We start from the raw sequence: 24,267 nt of genomic DNA, 5'->3' as shown, positions 1-24,267 counted from the left end.
ACAGAATTTTCAACTTTTGGGTAAACTTTCTCTTTAAATGACAAGTTCAGCTAACTTCCACAGTTCACATTTTGCTTGGTGAACGGTTAGCACCGTGTTTTTGCACAGTTTATATATTTGCTTTGTTGCGTTGGTATCGTTGCTTATATTTAGCCTACACGATGCGCATACCACATAATGTTTCAGAATCTATTTTTCCTCCTTCACCTGTGTTTTCAGGCCTAATGAACCCCTCCGGGACATTCTGATGAATTTAAAATGAAGCACGCTTTGATTTCGAAGGTGTAAAATGCATGTGCAATATTTCATATGAGTGTTTTGACTTCACGAATGCGTCAGAAAGCGACTGGGTTTCTCTTCATAGAAAGTCTACAGAGCTCTGGTGCAACTTATCAGAAAAAAATACGTAAAAGAAAAACAGCTTCTATTTAAACACACCGCCCACCGCTGAACCTCTTTACTGAAGGCTGCCGAAATGCTTTCAGGTTGTGTCCGAGCCGAAATGGCCATGCAATTTATACAGCAAAACGTGTTTCTTCTGAGGTTTGTTTATTTAAAATTCATTTGCACCAAATTTGTTTTATTACTCTCAATAAAATGACAAAAGGGTCACTGGGCCGCTACCCTTTTAAAAAATTACATCCAACAGGTGCATATTAGTACCTCGGAGATATATATTGGTACCTTAAAGGTACATACTGTATTAGGACCTTTTTTAAAGGGTACCATCACAGTGACAGCACTATACCTTTTTCTGAATGTGTAGTGAGCCTTAAACAAACTTATTCATTTGTTTCCAAAGACCCTGTACATGTTGTGTAAATTATTTAAAAAAGGGGTTTTGGTTTTTATTAAACCAATGATGTCATGCTTTAAATATTGCTCATTTTTATCCTTCCAATTTGTATGATTTTTACAAGATGGCTTCATATTAATTCGTATGATTTGCCTATGTCCCTGTCGGGTTATGGTTAGGGGCAAGGTTAGGGGTGGGGTTCGTTATTGCTTTTTTATGATAATTGTTTGTTCAATTTTTTGTACGATTCACTTCGTATCATACATACGAATTCTTGTGAGGTCAGGCTTGGTGTTTATTCTTTTCTTTATCAGAATTTAAGGTTTCACATAACAAAAAGGGGATAGTTCAGCCAAAAATGTAACTTTATCATTATTTGATTCGATCAGCTGGAGAAAAGTACGCATGTAAACGTGTGAATCGTACAGTAGTACTTCCTTAATCTGATGCAAACATACCTTGTGCACATGCGCAGAACATTTGTGCTTAGTTCACGTCTAATATTTACCTTTTATATCACAAAATTTCTGTCACAGAAACAAGCAACAGCAAGACAGTGGCAACATGCATTATTAAAGGTGACATAGAATGATTGATCAGAGTATTTATCCTTGTTCTGTGATGTAAAATTTTTTTGTTTGGGTCTGTAATGCCGTAGAGGCTTTTTAAAAACCTCTCTCAGATAGCTCTATTAGGGTGGGGGATTTTAAACAAGGGGTTTTGCACCTATTTGGCTCCCCCTACTGGCTTAACTTCCAGTCTCTTTACTGATTGGCTGACTTTGCTGCCACTCAAAAAATGTAGCCAATTATTTTAAAGTGGAGGGGCAGTTAGATGCCTGTGATGTCATAAGCATCAGTTTTTCAGATTGGGTTGTTTTCTGGCTGACATTTCTAAAAGAGGAATTTGTATGAGATTGAGATGTTTAGCATGTCTAGCACTTTTTGTATGTTTGTGAATGTGGGTAGACTACCATTATTCAACAAAGACAAGGTAAAAATGTTTTTCATTCTCTGTCCCCTTTAAAGTAATGAGGTCACACGCTGTACATTATGCAGTTAAAATATATATCCAAGGGTTTTTTCCTTCTAGGCCTTTTTTTCTCCCGGCTAAAAAAAGTCTGGGTTTTTTTCTCCTAGGGGATTTTTCAACCCGGGGAGTCAGCCTTCACTGGCTTAACTTAGCACCCTCTTCTATACGTTACATTAGTAATACGCTCGCTTATAATGTTGATTCATAGCCGCAATTCTGCTGCTTATGCTATCTGTATTATGTTATGCTATCTGTCGATTTTTCTGTTTTTCCTTGCTTCTATTAATGTAAAGCTGCTTTGAAACATTTATCAATTGTGAAAAGCGCTATATAAATAAAATTTAATTGAATTACATTTCTGAATGAATTTCATATTTTCATTTAGAGTCAACTTTAGAAAAAAATAAATAAATGCTTTAAAGTTTTGCATGTTTTGAGATTTGCTTAATAAGGTATATTTTTATTGATTTGCTTATAATGTCTTATGTTCTTTATATGTAGATCCTTTCGAGGCCTTCATCATATTTTCAATCAGGCACGAAATCCGACGCATTAACCTGCAAAGGGGCGACTACAGCCTGCTGGTCCCCGGTCTCCGAAACACCATTGCTTTGGATTTCCACTACAGCCAGAGTCTGCTGTACTGGACCGATGTGGTAGAAGACAAAATTTACCGTGGGAAGCTGTCTGACAGCGGAGGTATTAATTGACCAGTAACTACAATGTTTGACCAATTAGCCACTAGCACCATAGAAAAAATATGACGGTGGACACATAACAGTCAGTAACACGTAATCATGATAGTGATTATAAGTTAAATTCTACAGCATGGTGAGATTTTCCCGGCTCTTTAATCAGAGAAAGTGCAAAGTCACTGTACCAGTGTTAATATTTCAGCTTCGAAAGCCTCCAAGAATGTGTGAGAATTAATTTACACCCAGATCGCAAAGAAAGAATGTGGGAATTGCATTGTCTTTAGGACACATGCTAACATATCAGGGACTAAACCAGGGTCCGGAATTAACGCTTGTCAATTCCAAGTGAATAAAAGTTTTTTTCTGGTAACTAAAGAAATGAAGATTACATCACCACCATACTTTAAATCTCAATGTAGAAATGATTATCTTGCCAAATTTGCGTTCATGAATGTGTCGAGCTTTGCTTTGCGTGTAAATCAGTTTGGGTAAAATGCATAAATGTAAATGGAAGTTCATTTTCAGTTCATTTAGTTAATTTTGGACCCTTTAGCTCGAAAGCACCATAAGCTCTCATACAAAAACAAACTTTACCTTTGGTATCTCTTCAGGTGTCTCTGGCATCGAGATGGTTGTCCAGCACGGATTGGCCACCCCCGAGGGACTCGCCGTGGATTGGATAGCGGGCAATCTTTACTGGATTGATAGTAACCTGGACCAGATCGAGGTGGCCAAGTTGAACGGCGACTTGCGCACCACCCTTATCGCCGGGGGTATGGAGCACCCACGGGCCATAGCCGTGGATCCGGGCCAGGGGTTAGCATTGAGAAAAAGCCAAAAATCATTAGCATTTTCTAAATTACTCTTTAGCTTTAATGAACAAGTCCGGTGATTAATCGCTTCTTAAGGTTGTTTGCTGATAGTAATGAATGCATCTAATCACCCATAAATGAGGTTTTTAAACGATTTCCAGAAGGTTTATTACGATAGAATTGGGCCATTACACATCCTTACCTATTGTTCAGTTGCACTAATGGTGATGTTTTTAATGAAGATGTGCCACGTGAGAAGAAGCATTGAAATGTTTGCACGATTTCAACAGCGCTCTCTTCTGGACCGACTGGGACGCTACGTTTCCTCGCATCGAGGGCGCTTCGATGAGCGGCGATCGTCGGCACGTGGTCTACAAGGACATGGGCACGGGCGCCTGGCCTAATGGACTCACGCTGGATCACATGGAAAGGAGGATCGTGTGGACAGACGCTCGGTAAGATGCCTTTGCTTTTAGATATGTCAATTTTTTATGACATTGTTTTTGCGGGACAGTAAGAGAAAAGGATTTTAGAGAGATGGACAAATATTACAGGTCGAGTTGCAGTCCCTCCGGAACGTAGAGCGGTTGAAAATAAACTCCCGTTGAATGATTGATGTGATGGCTTTCCGAGTGAATGTCTAGCCGGATGCAATGACAGGTGGACGGATACTTTTATTATCAATTATTCTGTCCATCAAGTGTTTTTCTTTTTACATACTGTATGAGCATTGGAGCGATTGTGCTGACACATTTCTAAACTCGTGCAATCTATTGAGTTCAATTCTCGGTGTGCCCGGTGGCCCTGAATGCACTACAAATTAATATTCAGATAATGAGATTCTTGGACTTAATGAAGAATCTGATCAATTGTCTGCCTTCGATTCCCTCATTTCCGGCCCTGCTATATTCAGAACACACTTTTTTATCTCTCTTGCTCATTTTCAGTCTCTTTCTCTGTATCTCTTAATGGCATCTCATTCGGTTGAGCTTCTTTCAATGTTTTTTTCAGTTTTTTAAGTAATTCTTTCAATGGCTTTTACACTCTATGCATACTATTTGGAGAGTATGCACACCGTTAATACCGTTTACCGTAAACTGCTAGAGATGCCATTGACGGCATCTTCCATTTCATTCCTTACTTATGAAAGCTAGGATGCATATCTGAATTCAGCTTGATGATGTCATCCAATAAGTTGTTTCAGAGGCTCAGCAAGTTATTGAATTTAATCTTGAATTAATGTTTTAAATCAATGCTGATATCAAAATGAAATTAAAATACTTTAATGATGACGATGGTGATTATGAAGATTATACTTCATCTTTCCACAGGTCTGATGCTATATACTCCGCTCTGTACGACGGCACAGGCTTGATAGAAATTTTGCGGGGGCATGAGTTTCTCTCTCACCCGTTTGCCGTGTCTCTCTTCGGTGGCAACGTCTATTGGACCGACTGGAGGACCAACACGTTGACCAAAGCCAACAAGTGGACCGGTGCCAATGTGACCGTGATTCAAAGAACCAGTGCCCAGCCTTTCGACCTGGAGATTTACCATCCCAGCAGACAGCCACAGAGTAAGGAACCTTCAGTGTCTTACACAGTAGATAGATATGTCTAGAGCAGGGGTGGGGTCCTGCAAAGTTTAGCTCCAACCCTAATCAAACACACCTGAAAATCCTAATCAAAGGCTGCAGGATTACTTGGAAATGACATTCAGGTGGGTTTGGAGCTAAACTTTGCAGGACAGTGGCCCACCAGGACCAGGAATGCCCACCCCTGGTCTAAAGTATGCATATATACACCAATCAGCCATAACATTATGACTACCAGCCTAATATTGTGTATGTCAACTTGGAGGACAAGTGTAGTATGTGTTAGAAGAAGGAAAAATGGCCAAGCGTAAGGATCTAAGCGACTTTGGCAAGGGACAAATTGTGATGGCTAGACGACTGGGTTAGAGCATCTCCAAAACTGCATCTCTTGTGGATTGTTACTGGTATGCAGTCGTCAGTACCTATCAAAAGTGGTCCAAGGAAGGAAAAGCGACAAGGTCATGTGCGGGCCAAGGCTCGTTGATGCACATGAGGAGCGAAGGCTTGCCCGTGTGGTCCGATCCAACAGACGAGCTACTGTAGCTGATATTACTGAAAAAGTGTTAAATTAAAGTATTTCAGATGAAATGCATATAGAAACCTTGTTAATGTTATGAATGGACCTGAAATCAGACTTGAAAACACAAAAGAACAGATATGGGACTTTTTTCCCCATATTTTTGAACTGCGGCACTGGCTAAACTATATAATAATAATAATATACTGAAAATGGTCATTTAAATACAAAGATATAATATTATGAAACGTGGGACATCTTAAGATTGAAGGAAGTTGTGATGTTGAGTTAGCGCATACTGACCCGGTTTTGGCACATTCCCATTTCTCACTGGAAGATTTAATGGACTAATTGGTTGGTAAAGCTGTTGTAGAGAAATCCCCTGTTACTCTTGATTTCGATGTCTTTGATAAAGCACTCTTTATAGAAGTGAAAGTCGACCTACAAAACTTTGGGGGTGGCACATTGGCTCAACTATGTTGCCTCACAGCAAGAAGGTCCCCGGTCCGAGCCCCAGCTAGATCAGATTGCCTTTCTTTACTCCAGGTATTCCGGTTACAATTAGAACTTAGTACAAACAGTACAACATGTGTTGCTAAAGTTTAAAACATACGTTAAGGGGTTTTTGACTCCCCCAGCTGTGATGGTAATTTTGTGTTGCGTTTAACAGCTGAATCCTAAACATTCAATCCCAGACTCCGTTCTACGTTTTCCAGCTCACATTTTATTGGCCTAATAGAATTAGCTCACCGCTTGGGCAACATTAAATGCGTAAAAGACGAGCCAAACTTGTCCAATTAATAAAACGCAATCGAATCAGCCCGTGATGGCTGTCCTGCATCTTTTCCCTCGAGTGAACATCTGTCTCCTGTCATCACTTTGAGTTTGGCATCGGCCTCCAAAGCAAAATTACACCCTTAATGGTGCTAAGAGACTCTTTGTTAACGGATGGCTCTGGATAAATGTTTATAATGTGCTGGCAGAAATATTCAGCAAAGGCCTTCAGATAGTGATTGATTGGCAGCTACGAACCTAAGTTTGGATGGATGCGGTACGAAGCTCTTCTGTGCTGCCGCAGATCTGAGCAGAGGGACTTTCATGAGACACTTGGGGTCTGTTTATCTTCTTTTGCGACGACTTCAATTGCAAACTATTCCTCAAAAGAAGACCTTGATGAGAAGTTGATAAAAGTGAATCTTTCATCTTTCAAAATTATTATATTTAGATGTCTCTTTTCTACCTTTGAAAGCGTGTTTTGAAAATTACTTTGCAGGCATTCTGTGAAGTTTTGAAGCTTGTTTATATAGATTCAGATATTTGTTCAACCTTTTTTCATTACCAGATCTGAAAACGTATATTTGATATATCAGAATTGGCAGAAAAGTAGCTGTTTTGGCATACTTATGTTGTTACTATGTAATAACTATGTAATAACTATGTAATAACATGAACGTCATTTTAAAATGAGATGATTTCACTCAAGCAGTCAAGGATTCATTTATTATGTTGCGTCTCATGCCCCAAGCTTGCATTTTTAGCTATGTGCGTGTTTCTACAATCTCATTTTAAAGTGTGGAGGAACAACCTTGCTATGAGCAAGAACAGACCCTAGGATTGCTGGGATGGGAATATGGGGCCTAATTACTCAGCACGGCATCCACATATTCACTTGTTAAGCAGAGTACTTTTGGTTACAGGGGACTGCGTGTACCCATAAAAGATGCATACTATAATATACAACCTAAAGCTGATTATAAATGACACATTGCCCTCGAAATTCAGCTTCATTTTTTAATGCTCTAAATAAGAAAAGTATCAACTATGTTTATTCGTTTTATAAGTGTGATCTTTTGCGACCCATTAAACAAAAATTGTAAATAAATCACTTTGGGAGTAAACTATTAGCCAGGAATCAAAAATAATCAACGCTATCTCACGACAATTCATACATATTTTACGAGTTTATGGCTAATTCGTATTAATTCATACGACCACATTCGTAAGTTTTGTACGATTAACCTTGACCCCTATGATGTTGGGGTAAGGGGTTCTGTTTTTTTTATTAGAGTCATACGTTTTTACACGATTAAGTTCGTATGAATTCATTAGCCAGCTCGTAAAATACGGACGAATTCTCGTGAGATCAGGCTGAAATAATAGCATGTAGGATGTGCTTTTTAGATTGTATTTTTATAAATATTTTGACTTCTTTCTTAGCTCCCAATCCATGTGATGGTAACAGAGCAAGAGGTCCGTGTTCTCATCTGTGTCTTCTAAATTACAATGGTAGCGCATCTTGCGCCTGTCCACATCTCATGAAACTCGCACCTAACAACCGAACCTGCCAAGGTAAGCATGACTCATCCCGCTGGTTCCTAAACATCCCTTTATATAAGAACACTATCATTTTAGGCTTCAAAAATAAAGATTATGCATGGAAGCATTTCAAACATTGTAATTTATATCATGGGGAAATATGAAAAAAGATGAAACCTAATATTTTTAAATGTGTGTGTGTGCGTGCGTGTGTGACTGTGTAAAAATTTAACCTACACTGAAAAAAAAATGATTCATTCAATTTAATACTTTTTTAAGGTAAGTGAAAAAATTAGAAAGGCAAAACAAAACAAAAAACTTTTGTTTAAATGTAGCTTAAATAAATTGATTGCAACCACTTACCTTAAAAACATTTATTAAATTAAATGAATATTTTTTTTCAGTGTATAGGTCGTTTCATCGGACGCATGTGCGGTGACGCGATTACGCGTCTGGTCGGAACTTTACTTCCGGTTTCTGTTTGTTTAATGGTCTGACTAGTTGCTGAAACTGAACTCTTAAACAAATACCTCGTCGAAAATAACAAATGTTTTGTTTTCCTAGGTAATCTATGTGTTGTTTTATTTTACTTGTTATATAAATAAACTACTATAAAAGGTGTCAGGAATTTTCAGGAGGATGAACCCAGGCGCAGACATAGATTAACAACACAGGACTTTTTTGACATAACTGGGGAAAAAACAGGAAAACAAAACCTACGAGGGGACAAACAAAACAGGGTAAACACTAAATCAACACAAAACTTCACAATGATCAAACACTTAACATAAACTGGACTAGATCTTTTCTAATAACAAAGTATTCACAGAACGGAACAAAACGAACCTGTACAAGACACAAGGATTTTAAATAGGGAAAACTAAATGACACACACGTGAAAAGAATCATGAGTAAGGGATCAGGGAAAAAGTGACGAGACCCGGGAAATGCATGGTCAGAATAAACCAATACTTAAACCACGCATGTCCCACATGAAACATTGTACTGTCAGAACCCTGCCATTCTGACTAGATCTAAATACAAACAAGGGTCTGGCAGGATCCTGACAAAAGGACTTTGTTGTTATTTATTTTTAGCGAGTTTACCGGAAGTCACGTGTTTTCCACGAAAGCCCCTTGTTAATGTTACTGCTTAAACCGCCTATATAATAGAAGTCAAGGCCAATACAAGTAAAAAGTAATGATGTTTAATTTTAATACAACAGCAAATAGTACACTGCAAAAAAATATTTTCAAGAAAAAAAATCTATTTTTGTCTTGTTTTCAGTAAAAATATCCAAAAATTCTAAAATTAAGATGCTTTTTTTAATGAGCAAAACAACACAAGAAAATAAGTCTAGTTTTTATCTAAAAAAACAAAAATATCAAATTTGGGGTAAGCCAAAAAATCTTGAAAAATTTTCTTGAACACTAAATTCAAGATAAAATTAAGAAAACTTTGCTTATCCCATTGGTAGATTTTTTTGCTTGTTTTATGCACAAAATCACTTAAATTTAATATTTTTGGTCTAAAAAAAGCCTTCGTTTTGCTCATCAAGAAAAAGCATCTTAAAGCAACACCAAAGAGTTTTTTTTACCTTAAAATAACGCTTCCAAAACAGTTTCAGTCGTTCATCCACTCTAAACAGGGTGAACAGCACTTTCACATTCGCTTTGCAGCCCTCTATCGACCAAAACCGCACTAAAGAAGTTTCCAAACGTCGGGTAGTGGTCCTGTAGTCCGAGTGAATACTACAAAAACTTGCTTTACGGCAGACCTACAATCCAATCAGAGCCAGCTATGCCTCAGTATTTATGACAGTGGTAATGAACAATTACGCTTCTAACCTGTAGGGGGAGCAAAGAGCCAGAGTTCTTTAGTGTTGCTTTAATTTAAGAATTTTTAGATATTTTCACTGAAAACAAGACAAAAAAGTGCATGCTAATGAACACGCTGTTAAATGTAATAATTAAAGACAAATATTAACTTTAATAATTGACATCAAAGCTTATGCCGAAGAATGCATTGTAATACAAAATACTGAAAATTCCCTTTATTTTTCTAAGTTATTATTCAAGTAAACAGTCAGTGATGATGTACAAATAATTGAACAAAGAACATAATTAATTTTCTCTTTTTTTTCAAAATGTGACCCTGACTGTGCAAACCCAGCTCAAGTCATTTTTTAGCCATTTTTTAAATCATCTTACATAATGTAAAGAGCATTGTGTGAGAACATAACCTTGATATCTTTAATACTGACTGAGTAAGGTCATGTCAAGGATTAAAGTAAATGTGAAATCTAACTTTGATGCTCATTATTAGATTATAAGACCTGGATTTCACAGACAGGATCACTCAAAAATTATCATCACAGACATAAATATGCGTGCACTTATACGTGGGTCAGATACTAAGCACATGTATCAAATTGAGTCCGTACCCAACATTTTTACTGCAGATATACTCGGCAATATGCATTACAATCTACGTTTGTTCATAAAATGGGTGTTCTACAATTGAATGGGCCTGAACATAAAAGATAATGTCTGATATCGAAATAATTATAGTGGGTATCAAGAGACTTCTGTGACCTACCTAAACTCATTATAGACTGAAATGGAGATCTCTCTATAATGGCTGCCCCAGAGATCTCTTTAAAGGTCAACAAAGGAGAATTTTTACAGTATGACTCTTGTAAGTCAAAGATTTTTAAAGTGATGTCTTTTTTTAAGGGTACTCATTATATTGTATATGTTTAGCATATTTTTTTTATGGGTGTTGAATTCCTCCAACACAATTCTGGGCTTCGCCAACTAATATCAGTTTTCATTACATTTGCATTTACACATTTGGCAGACTTAAAGTGCATTCAATCTATACATTTTACCCACATCCTTTTGTGCTGCCAATGCAATGCTTTTCCAGTTGAGCTCCATTTTCTTATTCTCAATAGGTGTTAAGAAATTCCTGCTGTATGCTCGGAGATCTGAAATCCGAGGAGTGGATATAGATAACCCGTACCTCAACATCATCACGGCCCTTACCGTACCCGACATCGATGATGTCACGGCGATGGATTATGATGCGGTAGATGAGATGATTTATTGGGCCGATGTGAAGACCCGAACTATAAAACGGGCGTTTATTAACGGAACCAAACTTGAAACGGTCATGTCTGGAGGTAGGTAGAGATGAAATGAACTACTTTATAAATCAAATTGCATTGTGCTACTTCATCCACTTCAGTTGATAGATGAGCCAGATGGATCTTTAACAATCCCTGCGGAAATGCAAAACTCCTAGTTAGCTTTATTGTTATTTTATTATTGCAATTTTTCCCGATTGTTCTGCAAGGGCTCACAATCAAGTGTCTTTCAGTAGCTCTGATCATGAGGTTTGTTTTATGAGTGTGCGTACTGTATGCAAATTATTCATCGGTGAAACGTCTGTTGTTTGTGTTTATAGACCTGTCCAACGTCCGTGGCCTTGCTATTGATTGGCTTTCCAGAAATATGTACTGGATGAGCTCGGACAATGATGAGACGCACATAAACGTCGCTCGCCTGGACGGATCTCTCAAAAGCACCGTCGTTCACGGCATGGATAAACCTAAGTGCCTCGTCTTACACCCATCCAAAGGGTAACGTAAACTATATTAACCCTAGAATAGCAGACGTTTTGAAGTGAAATGATAAATTGCTGTGTACTATTTATATCGATATCATATTATCATCCTATTATTTTGATATCCGATGTAATTGCTTGTTTTCATTGAATCGTCACCTTTCGTTAGCCTCAAAGCTGCTTACGTACATCAGTAAAAAAAACTAATTATTGAACAGATCTCTGTCTGTTTTCCACCATCGCAATTAACGGAAGTTATTAAAGTCATTTACTCAGAGTTGATTAAGACCGACAAATTGTTATAGCTATTCAAACTCCAAACTGGTCGTCAGCCAATCAGAAACTGGCATTTATCATACCCTTGTTTGGCTGGTCAATGACAGCTTCTTAATTAGCATGAATTATTATCCCAGACGTACTAGCCAATTAAAATCGGAGCCAGTCGCTGCCGTGGTCTACACAAGATGTAAATGCGCTAATCCGTAGGCTGATCTTTACGTGTTTTGTTCAATTTAGTTTTCTTTGAGATGATCTATGCCCCCCACGTTACTCTTTTGTACCGGCTGTCTGATCTTTTGAGCTTCCGATCCAGTCGACATTTCTGAAAGTCGCTTGTCACAAAGGTTCGAGATTTATGAGGAAGATATAGATGGGCTTTATTTGATTGTTTTCTGACCTGCTGTGATACCGAAGATAAAGTTCTTTCATACCTCCCGGCCCTGACACGAGTCCCCGCACTTAAAGTGACAGAAAAGCATCCTTCATCTCTGAGACCCATCCATCTCTCTGAATGTATCTTGTTTGTTGTGTCCAACAGGAAGATGTTCTGGACGGATGGCAGCACCATAAACATGGCCAACATGGATGGCAGTAACATAAAGATTTTGCATCAGAACCAGAAAGAGCCAGTTGGTAAATTATCATAATTTACTCAGTTCAACCTGTATTATCAGAAAGGATTTTGTTTTAAAAGGCACTTGTAGGAAGTTTAAAGGGGACATATTATGAAAATCTGACTTTTTCCACGTTTATGTGATAAAATTGGGTCCCCGGTGCTTTTATCAACCTAGAAAATGTGAAAAAGATCAACCCAGTATTGGTGAACAATTTTCTTCAAGCATGTGAAAAAATAGGTCATTAAAATTTGGCTCCCCTGTGATGTCAGATGGAGATAATTCCGCCCCTTAATCTGCAATATCCAACCACGGCACTGCCATTTAGTGCAGAGATCAGCTCATTTGGATATAAAAGGACACACCCAAAATGGCACATTTTTGCTCACACCTACAAAGTGTCAATTTTAACATGCAATTATAAATTATTTATATGATATTTTGAGCTAAAACTTCACATACGTATTCTTATTTTACATCTTAAAAAAGTATTGTGACATGTCCCCTTTAACCAAAAATATTGGATATAATGCTGCGTTCACACCAGCCACGGTAGAGGTGTCAAGCGCGAGTGATTACAAATGTTAAGTCAATGTGAAGACACGTTGACGCGCGTCTGGAGGTCTCGCAGCGCCAATGAGGCGTTGCCGCAGCAAACGCGCGAGTTGAAAAATTTAAACTTTGCTGGAAAACGTGCCGCGTTAACCAATCAGGAGCTTGCTCTAGTAGTGACGTGATTACAGGAAGCGAGTGGAGTCACAGAAGCCCCTCCCATGACGCGAATTTCCGCGTGATTGTCTCGATGACTAGAATTTCACGTGCGGCTTTCACGAGCGAATGAAGCGAGTAAACTCAAGCTGTTCAAGCGGCAAACTAAGCGCGGTAGACACGATTTTGACGACTCAGATGCGGCTGGTGTGAACCCACGGTTACAAGATTGAGCACTCCTATTACTATAAATAGGAGACAATGCAACTCTCAATATGGCTGCTCAGGGGCCGAAAATCCCGCCTTCCAGTTTAAAGAACTTATCAGTAATCATTAATAATAATAACAATAAATGATTTTCTTGGGGAGGGGAAGGCACTTGTCAACCTGTGCGCATGCGCAATATAAGCCTGGAGTACAGTCTTTTTTCGTATACGCGAACGTACGTGCACAGTCAAAAACACACAACCTTGCAGAGCATTGTTTATTTGACTCTTACGCATACATATACGCTTGACGCATGCGTATTGCGACAAAATGCAATTCATCTCCTGGGCTACATACTACATTTTCATGGACACGCATGTGCGACTGACGCATATGAAGTATTCACGGTTACAAAAATACAGCGGTGCGCGCATACTATTTTGATAACAGCGCGTGCATACTATTTTGATAGCGAAATTTGCATCACTGTGCGTAGACCCTCGGGTGTGTGTAAAACCTGAACTATATTTTTAGCTTAAAGGGGTCATAGCTTGAAAATCAGAATTTTTTCCATATTTAAGTTCTATAATTGGGTCCCCAGTGCTTCTTTCAACCTAGAAAACATAAAAAAGTAACAAGCATGTGAAAAAATATGTCGTTCAGATTTCGTCTGTTTTGTGAGGTAGGTAGCAAGACAAATTACAATAATACCGCCCCTTAAATGCAACAAACCATCATCATTGCGACCAGTGTTTGCATTTCATCCCCTCATTTGCATTTTAAAGGCCACACCCATAAACGGCAAATTTTTGCTCGGACCAACCAAATGGGAATTTTAACATGCTATAATACATTATCTGTGCAGTATTTTAAGCTAAAACTTTACATAAGCACTCTGGGGACACCAAAGATTTATTTTACATCTTTAAAAAAATCTCATAATATGACCCCTTTAAGAAATAAAAGTTACTGTACAGTTGATGTCAGGTTGAATTTTGTATGTTGTTGAATTGTGATATTAGCACGTGATTTTATAGATATTCGTCTTTCGGTATTCAAGTAGATAGGACTTTAGACTCGCATGACTGAAATAACTGCGCTGGCCTTATGGCGCGACTTCCCTAAATAGACTTTGGTTATTACCTATATATTAAATTATCTTTATTTTAGTTTGTTTATATGTCCGTTTGATGACCAATAAGGGGATACAAAAATATCAAAGGCAGGGATATACTGTAAATACCAGGGGAGGGGATAACACCCCCTTGCCCCCTAGCAAATTGCACCCTGGTTAAACTGTATCTAAAGCAATCATCAGAAACATGGACATGTTTTTCTAAGCATCATATTACACATTTAAATATATCTATCATCATTTAATAAAGGGCACCAGTTACAGTAGTCTGTGTTTGGTACTTATGTAGTAATTTAATCTGAGATGTCGCCCAAGGTCTCATCGCAGCTCTTCGAGAGCATACTATTTCCTCTTTACTTATAAAGTCGAAGTGTCTCTGACATACACATCGTATTAGTATGGCTTAAGTAGACTCGGTTATCATTAGGACATGAATGCTGGATTATTGTGAATGAAGAAAACGCATGAAAACAAACATCTCTTTGAATGCTAATAACGCCGTTGCTTGTTTGCCGTGGGGGTACTGCAGATATGAAATAACCAGAGCTGCGGTGTGTGTTGATAGTCAACAGATGAAACAATGTCCAATTTCTTTTTGTTCAAGTCAGCCGTGTCCATCTAGAAAATATCTCACTGCGAACGATTTTAATTACTGCATTTCTTAACCATAACACCATCACCATTGTTTTCAGGGCTTTCGATAGACTACTCGGCCAATAAGCTGTACTGGATCAGTTCTGGAAATGGAACCGTTAATCGGTGTAACTTGGATGGAAGTGGCCTAGATGTGATTGACGGCTTAAAGAAGGAACTACGGAAAGCTACCTCGCTGGCAGTGATGGGTGAGTAAAGCTGTTTTTTGGGGGGTGATTATCAGCGTTAGTTCAGTAAGGTTAATTGTACCAAGCAAATCAATAATGCTGATTAAATAAAGCAGTAAGAGACTTGGTGAAGCTTGGTGAGCGGGTAAACTCACTTTTTTAAGAATAATTGTGGGGGTGTTTTCATACAATGTGAATCAGTTGATGCTGAATATTTTTTTTTAAAGACATGAGATCACGAAAGAAAGAATCATGTAGAAAACATAATGTTATACTATTTCTTATTTCGTTCCTCGAACCTGGTGCATAAATCTGTCAGTAAAATGTCCTGAGAGGAAAAGACGGCGAACATTTTTCATCATTGTGGATTGACGTTAATTTTAATTTTAAGTGTAAAACAGCTGCTTTAAACCGGAGGATCATCAGCTAAAGACATCGGTTCTGACTCCTGGCATCTGCTGTTCGAAGCGCCTCATGTCTTTCCTCTCACCTTCAAATCTTTGAGAAGTCTTATTATTAGACCTAATTTAGTCACAATTTTTTTTTGATTGAGGTTTTATGGTTTCTAGGGCAGGGTGGTGCATGGAGGTTACAAATTTGTGAAATGTTACAAATGTTTAATTTGATTTCTAACATCTGCAACTATAATTTAAGGTTTAAGTTATATTTAAAGAGCACCTATTGTCCGATTCACGTTTTTACATTTCCTTTGGTGTGTAAGTGTGTATTAGTACATGTTAAAGGGACTGTAAGTAGGATTTTAAGTGTTTTATTAATCAAAATCAATGTCTTTCTTCATAAATATGTCCTCACTGGTGTCAAATGACCTCTGCCAGTGATCTAACTTTTCTTTGTAAGCTTAGAATTTCTTCTCTTTACTTACATTGAACGTGTAAGTCCAAGGAGGCATCCATATCGTTCCGCCGTATTGATAAACTATAATAGCAGAGAGGGACAAAAGCACTAGCCTACAAACACGTTTCCACAACGCACTTTCATTCCGAACACGTGAACCAGCTGAAAAGGACAAGGATATCAGTGATTACATAACGCCTACCGTAGTTGCAACACGCATTTGGAAAGGAGAGGCGCTAGCGAGCACTGTTCGTTTGAATGCAACATACAATTTTACCACTAGATGGGGGTAAATCCTACTTATTGCCCCTTTAACGATATGCAAAAGGTACAAACCCCAAAGTAAACGATGATGCGAGTTATCGTCTCCAACATAAATCTCTTTTCTTGGACTACAACAAACACACGGATTGTAGGCCGAGATTTCCTGGGATCGGTGATGTAGACAAGACCGACATTATCATAATTCCTTTCGCGTCGGACTCACACTTGTAAGTTAATTCCTGTTAGCATTGCATTATGAGCGAATCTTTCAAACATGGTAAGGAGCGTCACATTTTGAAGGTATTCAGGCCAATCACAACATACAGATTAGTTTTTCAAATCTGTGCGTTTCAGGAAGAGAGTGAAATCTGGAGCTACAAAAATGTGCGGTATGTGAAAATAATAAACATAAAACACGCGGACACATTGTACTATACCAAATACACAAAATAATGTCGTTTTTTAGCAATGAAATAGGTGCTCTTTAACAGATTTTGGTCATACTACCAAATTACCTCATTCCTTTTTTGTGATTTACTATTTTCTACATAAAAATGCTATCTCATGGCAATTTGTACGTATTTTATGAGGTGGCTCATTTATAAATAAATAAATTTTATAAATTAATAAATTATTTTATAAAATAAATTTATACCACCACATTCGTACGTATTTGTATGACCTGCTTTTGCCCCTTTGGGGTTAGGGATAAGGTTTCTATGATTATCGTATGTTTTTGTACGATTCACTTTGTTCGAATTCATACAAATAAGCCTACGAATTTTCATAAAATCAAGCAGAATTATCCTACAAATTTTATGAAAATATAACCTTAATATTTTTAAAAGATTGAAATCAATGTAAAATGAATGACTGAAATCAAGTTTTGATTCACCTAAACTCATAATTCAATTGTTATTGCTAATTACATAATTAGATGAGACTTTACCCTGGATTTTACAGGGCCACATTTTAAGACATCTTCACGATCTTAAGAGTTAAATCAACCTAGACTGCAAAAATGACTTTCTTACTTAGTATTTTTGTCTTGTTTTCAGTAAAAATATCTAAATATTCTTAAATAGGGATGTATTTTCTTGATGAGCAAAATGACCTAAGAAAATAACTTTTTAGACAAAATATTATCAACTTTAAGTAAATTAGTGCTTAAAACAAGCAAAAAAAATCTGCCAATGGAATAAGAAAATTTTTCTTGAAATAAGTTTACTTTTTTCATAAACACTTAATTCAAGAATTTTTTCTTATTCCATTGGCAGATTTTTTTTTTGCTTGTTTTAAGCACAATTTTTGCTTACATTTAATATTTTTTGTCTACACACTAGACTTATTTACCTAAGTCATTTTGCTCATCAAGAAAATAAATCTTAACTTAGAATTTTTTTTTTTGATATTTTTACTGAAAACAAGACAAAAATACTAAGTAAGAAAGTCATTTTTTGCCGTGTACTCGCCAAGTTCTCTGCCAATGTTGAAAATCAGTTTGAATTCCCAGTTCGCACATATAGATTTTTTATAGATATCTCGGAAACAATTTGCATCATCATCCGAAACAGAACACAAAACCATCTGAACCTCAACCAATCAGACGCAGCCGCTTGCAACTCCTAATGCAATCAGACCGAGAGACGTCCCAACAAATTGTTTAGATACAAATTGTTATTCCCCGGTTAGTTCTCCCCGTTTTCCATGGTCCACTGCACCAAACGCTGTTTATTCTCCTCGTTTATGCCTGTTGGTCTGGTGCCAGACAGAGGCTGATTTTATTTATTCAAGGCTGGGTTTAGTCCTCAGTAGCTTGCGAAGAACATCTAACTTGTTTATGTGTGTGTCTGAAGTATGAGGTCTCAAATTAAGAGTGTTGTGGACACTGGAGAAACAATATGTTAGATGAAACCGTGTGGCAGGAGGCGCATATGCATGTTATGGATAGATATACGGTTATTGAATCAAACCGAATGGAAACAGCAGAGATTTTCATAACGCCAGTGCACTGGGATTTGTTTTAGAAACTTGCTTCATGCATTTTATCTTTGCTACCCTATTAGCTGCACAATAACCGAACCTCGTCCGGCACGTTCTCTCGTCTCATGGCCGTTTGATTATTACACCCGTTTGTTTAATATTAATGTCTAATTAACCTCAATTTTTACCAGCCGTCTCTGGAGTCGTGCAACAAGTAAAGCGATAATGAATTATTAATGACTTCTCTTCCACTTCATTTTCTCTGTCATTGTTGTCTTTATAGAAACACAGTCTGTCGTTTTTCCACATTAACACCATGAACTTGGACAATAGTAAGTTAGTCCCACTACAGCAAATCCTATTAGCATCCTTCTGTAAATGCAAACATAAGCTATTTGCATTTTGGTCTTTTTGCCTTTTTATTAATGAGCCACGTACCCTGCACAAAAAAATTAATGGGCCTGTTCTACACTCCTAATCACTTCAGAGACACCAAAATGACTTTTTTTGTATTTTTGTCTGTTTCCGTCGGAATATAAAGGTGCAAATAGCCTTGCAAGGAGCGAAAATTAAACTTGACCCTAAAGACACAATTCTTTTTTCAGTTTTGGAGCAAGCTAGTTATTATACATATCTTTAAAGTCCCTGTGAACAGGAAGTCGAGAATGACTTTACTTCCATATCGTGACGTATTTTTGACGAGACGAGACACAAGACTGGGTTCACGAGAACGAGACGAGACGATTTTTTACACTTTTTAAGAAATCCTCAATGATAAAATAAATGAAAAAGAAACTGAAATCACATTATTTTTAAATGTTTTAACTAATCAAGGACTGGCCCTAACAATTATTTTGCTAACTGATAATGAAGTAATTTGTTATTTTTGGGTAATAAAAATAAACCCAAGTGAGCAATAGCCTTTAAAATTACATAATAGCGAAGATGCAATAATAATTGGTTCAAATAAAGTATCAAAACGAAGTTACATTAAACAACATTACATTAACAAACACATTACATATGTGGCCTATAAATAAAAAGCATTATGTATTATAACAAATGCTTGCAGGGGATACTGGATTCATTTCGCGGATGCTATCTTCACTTTCACTTTAGATAGAGAAACGCTTATTTTTAGCCAAACAATGTTTAAATCCATTTAATCGGTTTTATAGACCCATTAAAAGTTTGTAAACATTGCAACGTCTCCGGGTAGGCGGGGCTTAGCTGGAAAAGAGCCACGGACGCAATGTTAAAAAGCGTAAACGTAGCACGTTTTAGGAGGGATTTATTAAAAAATGATGCAGAAGAAGGTTCAGAACTATCCGAATATGTACAGTCCTGATTTTGCGGGAACGTGACAGCTATTTTTGTAAATGAACTCTTGTGATTTTAACCAGGTTTTGGATATTTCCTAGACAACATACAAATTACTTTCGGAAGGTTTGGGGAGTTTTTTCAAAGCATAATGTCTAATGTAACCTATCGCTGGGATAACTATGATTGGGAATGTGGACTATTTTAAGAGACCATTTAAAGGATCGCACACACATCTTTTGCTTTATGTTTGTTTAATGCTTTATGTTTGTTTAAGCTTGAGTGTTTTCAATGTTAAGTCAATGTGAAGACACGCTGATGCGCGTCTGGAGGTCTCGCGGCGCAAATGAGGCGTTTAGCGTCGTGCGGTAGATGCAATTCCGCCTCGTTAGTTGTCTAGTTTGCGTGAATGGCGCAAAATGAGCATTGCCGCGGCAAACACGCGAGTTGAAAAATTTTAATTTTGGTGGAAAAACGCGCCACGTTAACCAATCAGGAGCTTGCTCTAGTAGTGACGTGATTACAGGATGCGAGCGGAGGCGCAGAAGCCCCTGCCGTGACGCGAATTTATGCGTGAATGTCTTGATGACTAACATTTTTTACGAAGCTAGTAAACTCAAAATGTTCAAGCGGCAAACTAGGCGCGGTAGATGGGAATTTGACACCTCAAATGCGGCTGGTGTGAACCCATGGTAACATTTAAGCTAAACAATAGCGCTGTAGGTGGGTTACTTTTCACCTATAAAACAGAAACTTGCTGATTTGTACTAGATAAAACCAACACACCAGTACATATGCATAGATTATTTGACCTGATATGACGTGTGCACTGAAAACACGAGCATTATTTATGATTGTCTCCGTCCAGTCTGTACGCTGTATTGCATTCAACCACAATTGTCTTCTTGATTTCTGTGAAGGGATGTCTGCCGGGATCCGGTAAAACTTAAGTTTTGAACCAAAAGTGCTATTCCTTCTATTCTGGCAGCCAAAACACAACAAGATGACATTTTAAAGTCAAAACCTCAAACTTTTAGCGCGCCTGCTATGAGTTCCTACTTATGTCACAGTGATGTCACAGTGACGTAGGCGATTAAGAGGTCTTTTCAGAAATGGAATTCGCAGCAGACTGACAGGTGCAATGGGCGGGGTTAACGGATGCTCCCGCCCAAGCCGTCAAGCTGACATCATCAGCGAATGATTGCCACAAGAGGGCAAATGTTAATTTTTGGATATTAATTAAAGTTTATGAATTTATGACGTAAATATGGAATCTACCCAGGCTAAGGTCCATTTAGGAACCCTGTTCTCCATTTAAACAATTCTTCATTGCATCCTGCGTGAAGCGCATGCCGAGTCTTCGTAATTAATTTTCCCCGGGCAAGTGTGTGCCAACGGCTGATAGCTTCGGCTCAGGCCGAGAGCTAAGAATAGTCGTGCTTGCTTTTGGCATCTGTATGTAATCCATTCAGGGCTGCCAGGGGACTGCGTTCGCACCTATGGGATTCATAAGTGCTGAGGAGGTGAGCAGAACAGAGCAACGAAGTAGAAGTACAATGGGCTGGTTCGTCGCCAAGGGAAGTTACCTTCTTCGCACCGTGGCAAAGGAATGTGCGGCTAGTTGTGAGCTTTTCGGGTCACCGGGGAAATAGATCTTGGGAGAGTTGGCTGCCTTGTTATGAAGTGTAATCACAGATGCTGTGTGAGAAGTGATTTTTTAAGGTCTGGTTGTTTTCTTTGCTTCTGGAGTCAGTGTTGTATTATGCATTAAAGGCTGAGTTGACAGAACTGTGGAGCTTAGTGGATTTGTAACACACGACTGCAGTGAGAACCGAAACGGATTTGTACACTTCAAAAAAGCAGTTCGGTTTCATCCCACTTCAGTTTTTTGATGGCTTGTTGACACAACTAAATCTGTGTAGTTGCTTTTTATATACAGTGTATATAAAGTATGATGTAATATGATTTCTAGTGTACTTGCGTACTTGTACATTGCATGAAGCCCAAAGCTCATGGATTTCATTACAAGGAAATACACACAAATATAAAATGCATAGACTGTAAGCAAATTTGAAACAGTTATTTAAGTCTAGTTTGCCTAATCTTTCATAATCCAGAGACTACATTGATTTAAATTGTTATATTTAGTTAAACTGAGAAAACAATCAAACTAAAAAGAAAGTGATAAAACGGAAATAAAATTAATCTTTTTTTACCTTACTGTTTACCTTAAAGGATTACTCAACTTAAAAAAAATCCTGATAATTTACTTACCCCCATGTCATCCAAAATGTTGATGTCTTTCTTTGTTCAGTCGAGAAGAAATTATGTTTTTTGAGGAAAACATTCCATGAATTTTCTCAATTTAATAGAAGTTATTTTACCCCAACAGTTTAAAATTGCAGTTTCAACACAGCTTCAAAGGACATAAAAGATCTTATCTTTGGCATGAAAAGTAAAAAATATTCACTTTTAAACCACAACTTCTCGTCTTGCACCAGCTGTGTGATGCCCCTGCGTGACCTCACGTAATTGCGTAATGCCGGGGAAAGGTGACGCGTTACATATGTGACCAGTCACGGAAAGTAGGGACACAAGTCGGATCTGGGGCATTTTGAGTTATTCATAGATTCTGAAAGTGCAGTTTCTAAGCTTTCTAACGATGTGTAACACATGGAAATCTGATAAGATTTGGAGAAGTTGTGGCCATTTGAATGTAACACATTCAAGAAGGAGAATGCTGAGAAATTTGAGAAAGAAAAAAGTTAACACTTTCCCTTTTCCCTGGCTGGAGAGACAATAGGGCTCATTTACATCTCATTTAGCTAAGCCATACCCCCTGTAAAGCCGTTTTGAGATACAGATGTTCTAGCATCATATGTAGTATTTTATTACAGAAGTCCGAATGAACAACATGCAAAAATAAACAGGACTTTTACCTTTGTGGGGATCACAAGTCGAATCCAGTCTGTTTCAGATGTGTGAATAATCCAATGATTTTTGTCCACAAATGCGTATAATCTGTGAAATATTTAGTCTATTAGTACATCAGATTTCGCATGAACTTCTGGTAATACAATATAATATACAATTTGAGGACTATTTACATCGTAACATGTAAGGTATATCAGATTACAGTCCGGTATTTGCGTTCCGTTAAACACATGAACCCGCCTTCAAATTTTGTATTAAAAATAGGGTCTCTGTGTAACTTATGACTTTGACTTCATGCTGCGCTGCAAGACGTCAAAGTACCGCGAGAGCGAGTCGAAATTAAACTACTCCGTAAGATTTCTTGAAGAGCTCTCGCGGTACTTTGACGTCATCCGACTGCGGCGCCCCATAAAGTCAGTGACGCGGCTGACGTACGATGCGGCTGACTGGTATTTGTTCCGCCCCAGCTTCTTTTATCTTTCTTTTGTTTTGTGCGCCCGAGCTTCATTTACAGTCTGGGGAGACGCACACTATAAGTTTGAAAAAAAAAAAAAAACTAAGCAAACATGTCTGAGGAACAGGGAAGCCGCGTCACTACAGTCACGTGACTTCACGCTCGAGCCGGAAGAGAAGACAATGCTGAATAAAGTCGTAATTCTTGCTATTTTTGGACCAAACTGTATTTTCGATGCTTCACCACAATCTCACTGACCCACTGATGTCACATGGACTACTTTGATGATGTTTTTATTACCTTTCTGGACATGGAAACCGTACATAGATTTTCAATGGAGGAAACAGAAAGCTCTCGGACTAAATCTAAAGTTAAAACATCTTAAACTGTGTTCCGAAGATGAACGGAGGTCTTCCGAGTTTAGAACGACATACGGGTAAGTCATTAATGACATTATTTTCAGTTTTGGGGGAACTATCCTTATTCAGTAGTCACGCTGTTCCCTGTGGGGCGGAGGCGAAAACACAAGCTTATCCAGTATGTAAATATACACACAGACAATGACGCCCCCCGCTGCACGCTAGAATCTCTGGAAAAACAAGCCTATTTCAACCGCAAAATGTACGCTTTTAAATATACAAAAAATGCTATCTCAAACATGGAGAGGCTTCTTCGTGATCTCAAATAACAGATTCTGCAATAAAACGAAAATCACAAATTTTGAAAAAAAAACTTTGATTCTCATTTTCTCGAAACTTGTGCTGCCGACTTGTGTCCCTGGTTTCCGTGACGGGTCACATATGTGAAGCGCACATTTGCGGACCATTTTAAACAATAAACTGACACAAAGACATTAATTAGTATTATTCCACATACAACAACGTCTAAACGGTCCGCTTTCTCCACACATGTAAAAACTGGGGGAGTAGTTTCGCATACGTCATGCATACGTCATGCATACGTAAGGTCGGGCTGGCGCGTCACACGGCTGTGCAAGAAAATAAGTTGTGGTTTAAAACTACATATTTTTTTATTTTTTGTGACGAAAATGCCAATCGTTTTGCTAGACCCTTATGGCTCATTTGGGAATGTTTAGAGCCCTTTGAATCCGCATTGAAACTGCAATTTTAAACTGCATTTAAACTGTAAAGTGTTGGGGTCCAATAAAGTCTAATAAATTGAGATAAATCCTGCAATGTTTTTCTTATAAAACGTAATATCTTCTCGACTGAACAAAGAAAGACATAAACATTTTGGATGACATGGGGGTGAGTAAATTATTGGGATTTTTCTTTTAAGAAAAC

At 37.9% G+C, this 24,267-nt stretch overlaps 1 protein-coding gene across 6 annotated transcripts in view; it reads left to right on the top strand.

Annotated features, from left to right (window-relative positions):
- Nucleotides 1–24,267, top strand: part of lrp1ba (low density lipoprotein receptor-related protein 1Ba) — a 304,606-nt gene that overhangs the window by 145,029 nt on the left and 135,310 nt on the right. For all 6 annotated transcript variants that reach the window (XM_065244654.2, XM_065244653.2, XM_073813477.1 and 3 more), the window contains 9 exons: nucleotides 2,330–2,527; nucleotides 3,135–3,339; nucleotides 3,626–3,790; nucleotides 4,667–4,911; nucleotides 7,664–7,795; nucleotides 10,719–10,946; nucleotides 11,231–11,405; nucleotides 12,207–12,301; nucleotides 15,025–15,174. In XM_065244654.2, the coding sequence (XP_065100726.1) occupies nucleotides 2,330–2,527; nucleotides 3,135–3,339; nucleotides 3,626–3,790; nucleotides 4,667–4,911; nucleotides 7,664–7,795; nucleotides 10,719–10,946; nucleotides 11,231–11,405; nucleotides 12,207–12,301; nucleotides 15,025–15,174 (1,593 nt within the window). The remainder of the gene's footprint in view (nucleotides 1–2,329; nucleotides 2,528–3,134; nucleotides 3,340–3,625; nucleotides 3,791–4,666; nucleotides 4,912–7,663; nucleotides 7,796–10,718; nucleotides 10,947–11,230; nucleotides 11,406–12,206; nucleotides 12,302–15,024; nucleotides 15,175–24,267) is intronic.

The sequence above is a fragment of the Paramisgurnus dabryanus genome, chromosome 24 (assembly GCF_030506205.2).
Source record: "Paramisgurnus dabryanus chromosome 24, PD_genome_1.1, whole genome shotgun sequence".
Taxonomy (NCBI): Eukaryota; Metazoa; Chordata; class Actinopteri; order Cypriniformes; family Cobitidae; genus Paramisgurnus; species Paramisgurnus dabryanus.
This window is presented reverse-complemented; position numbering and strand designations above follow the sequence as displayed.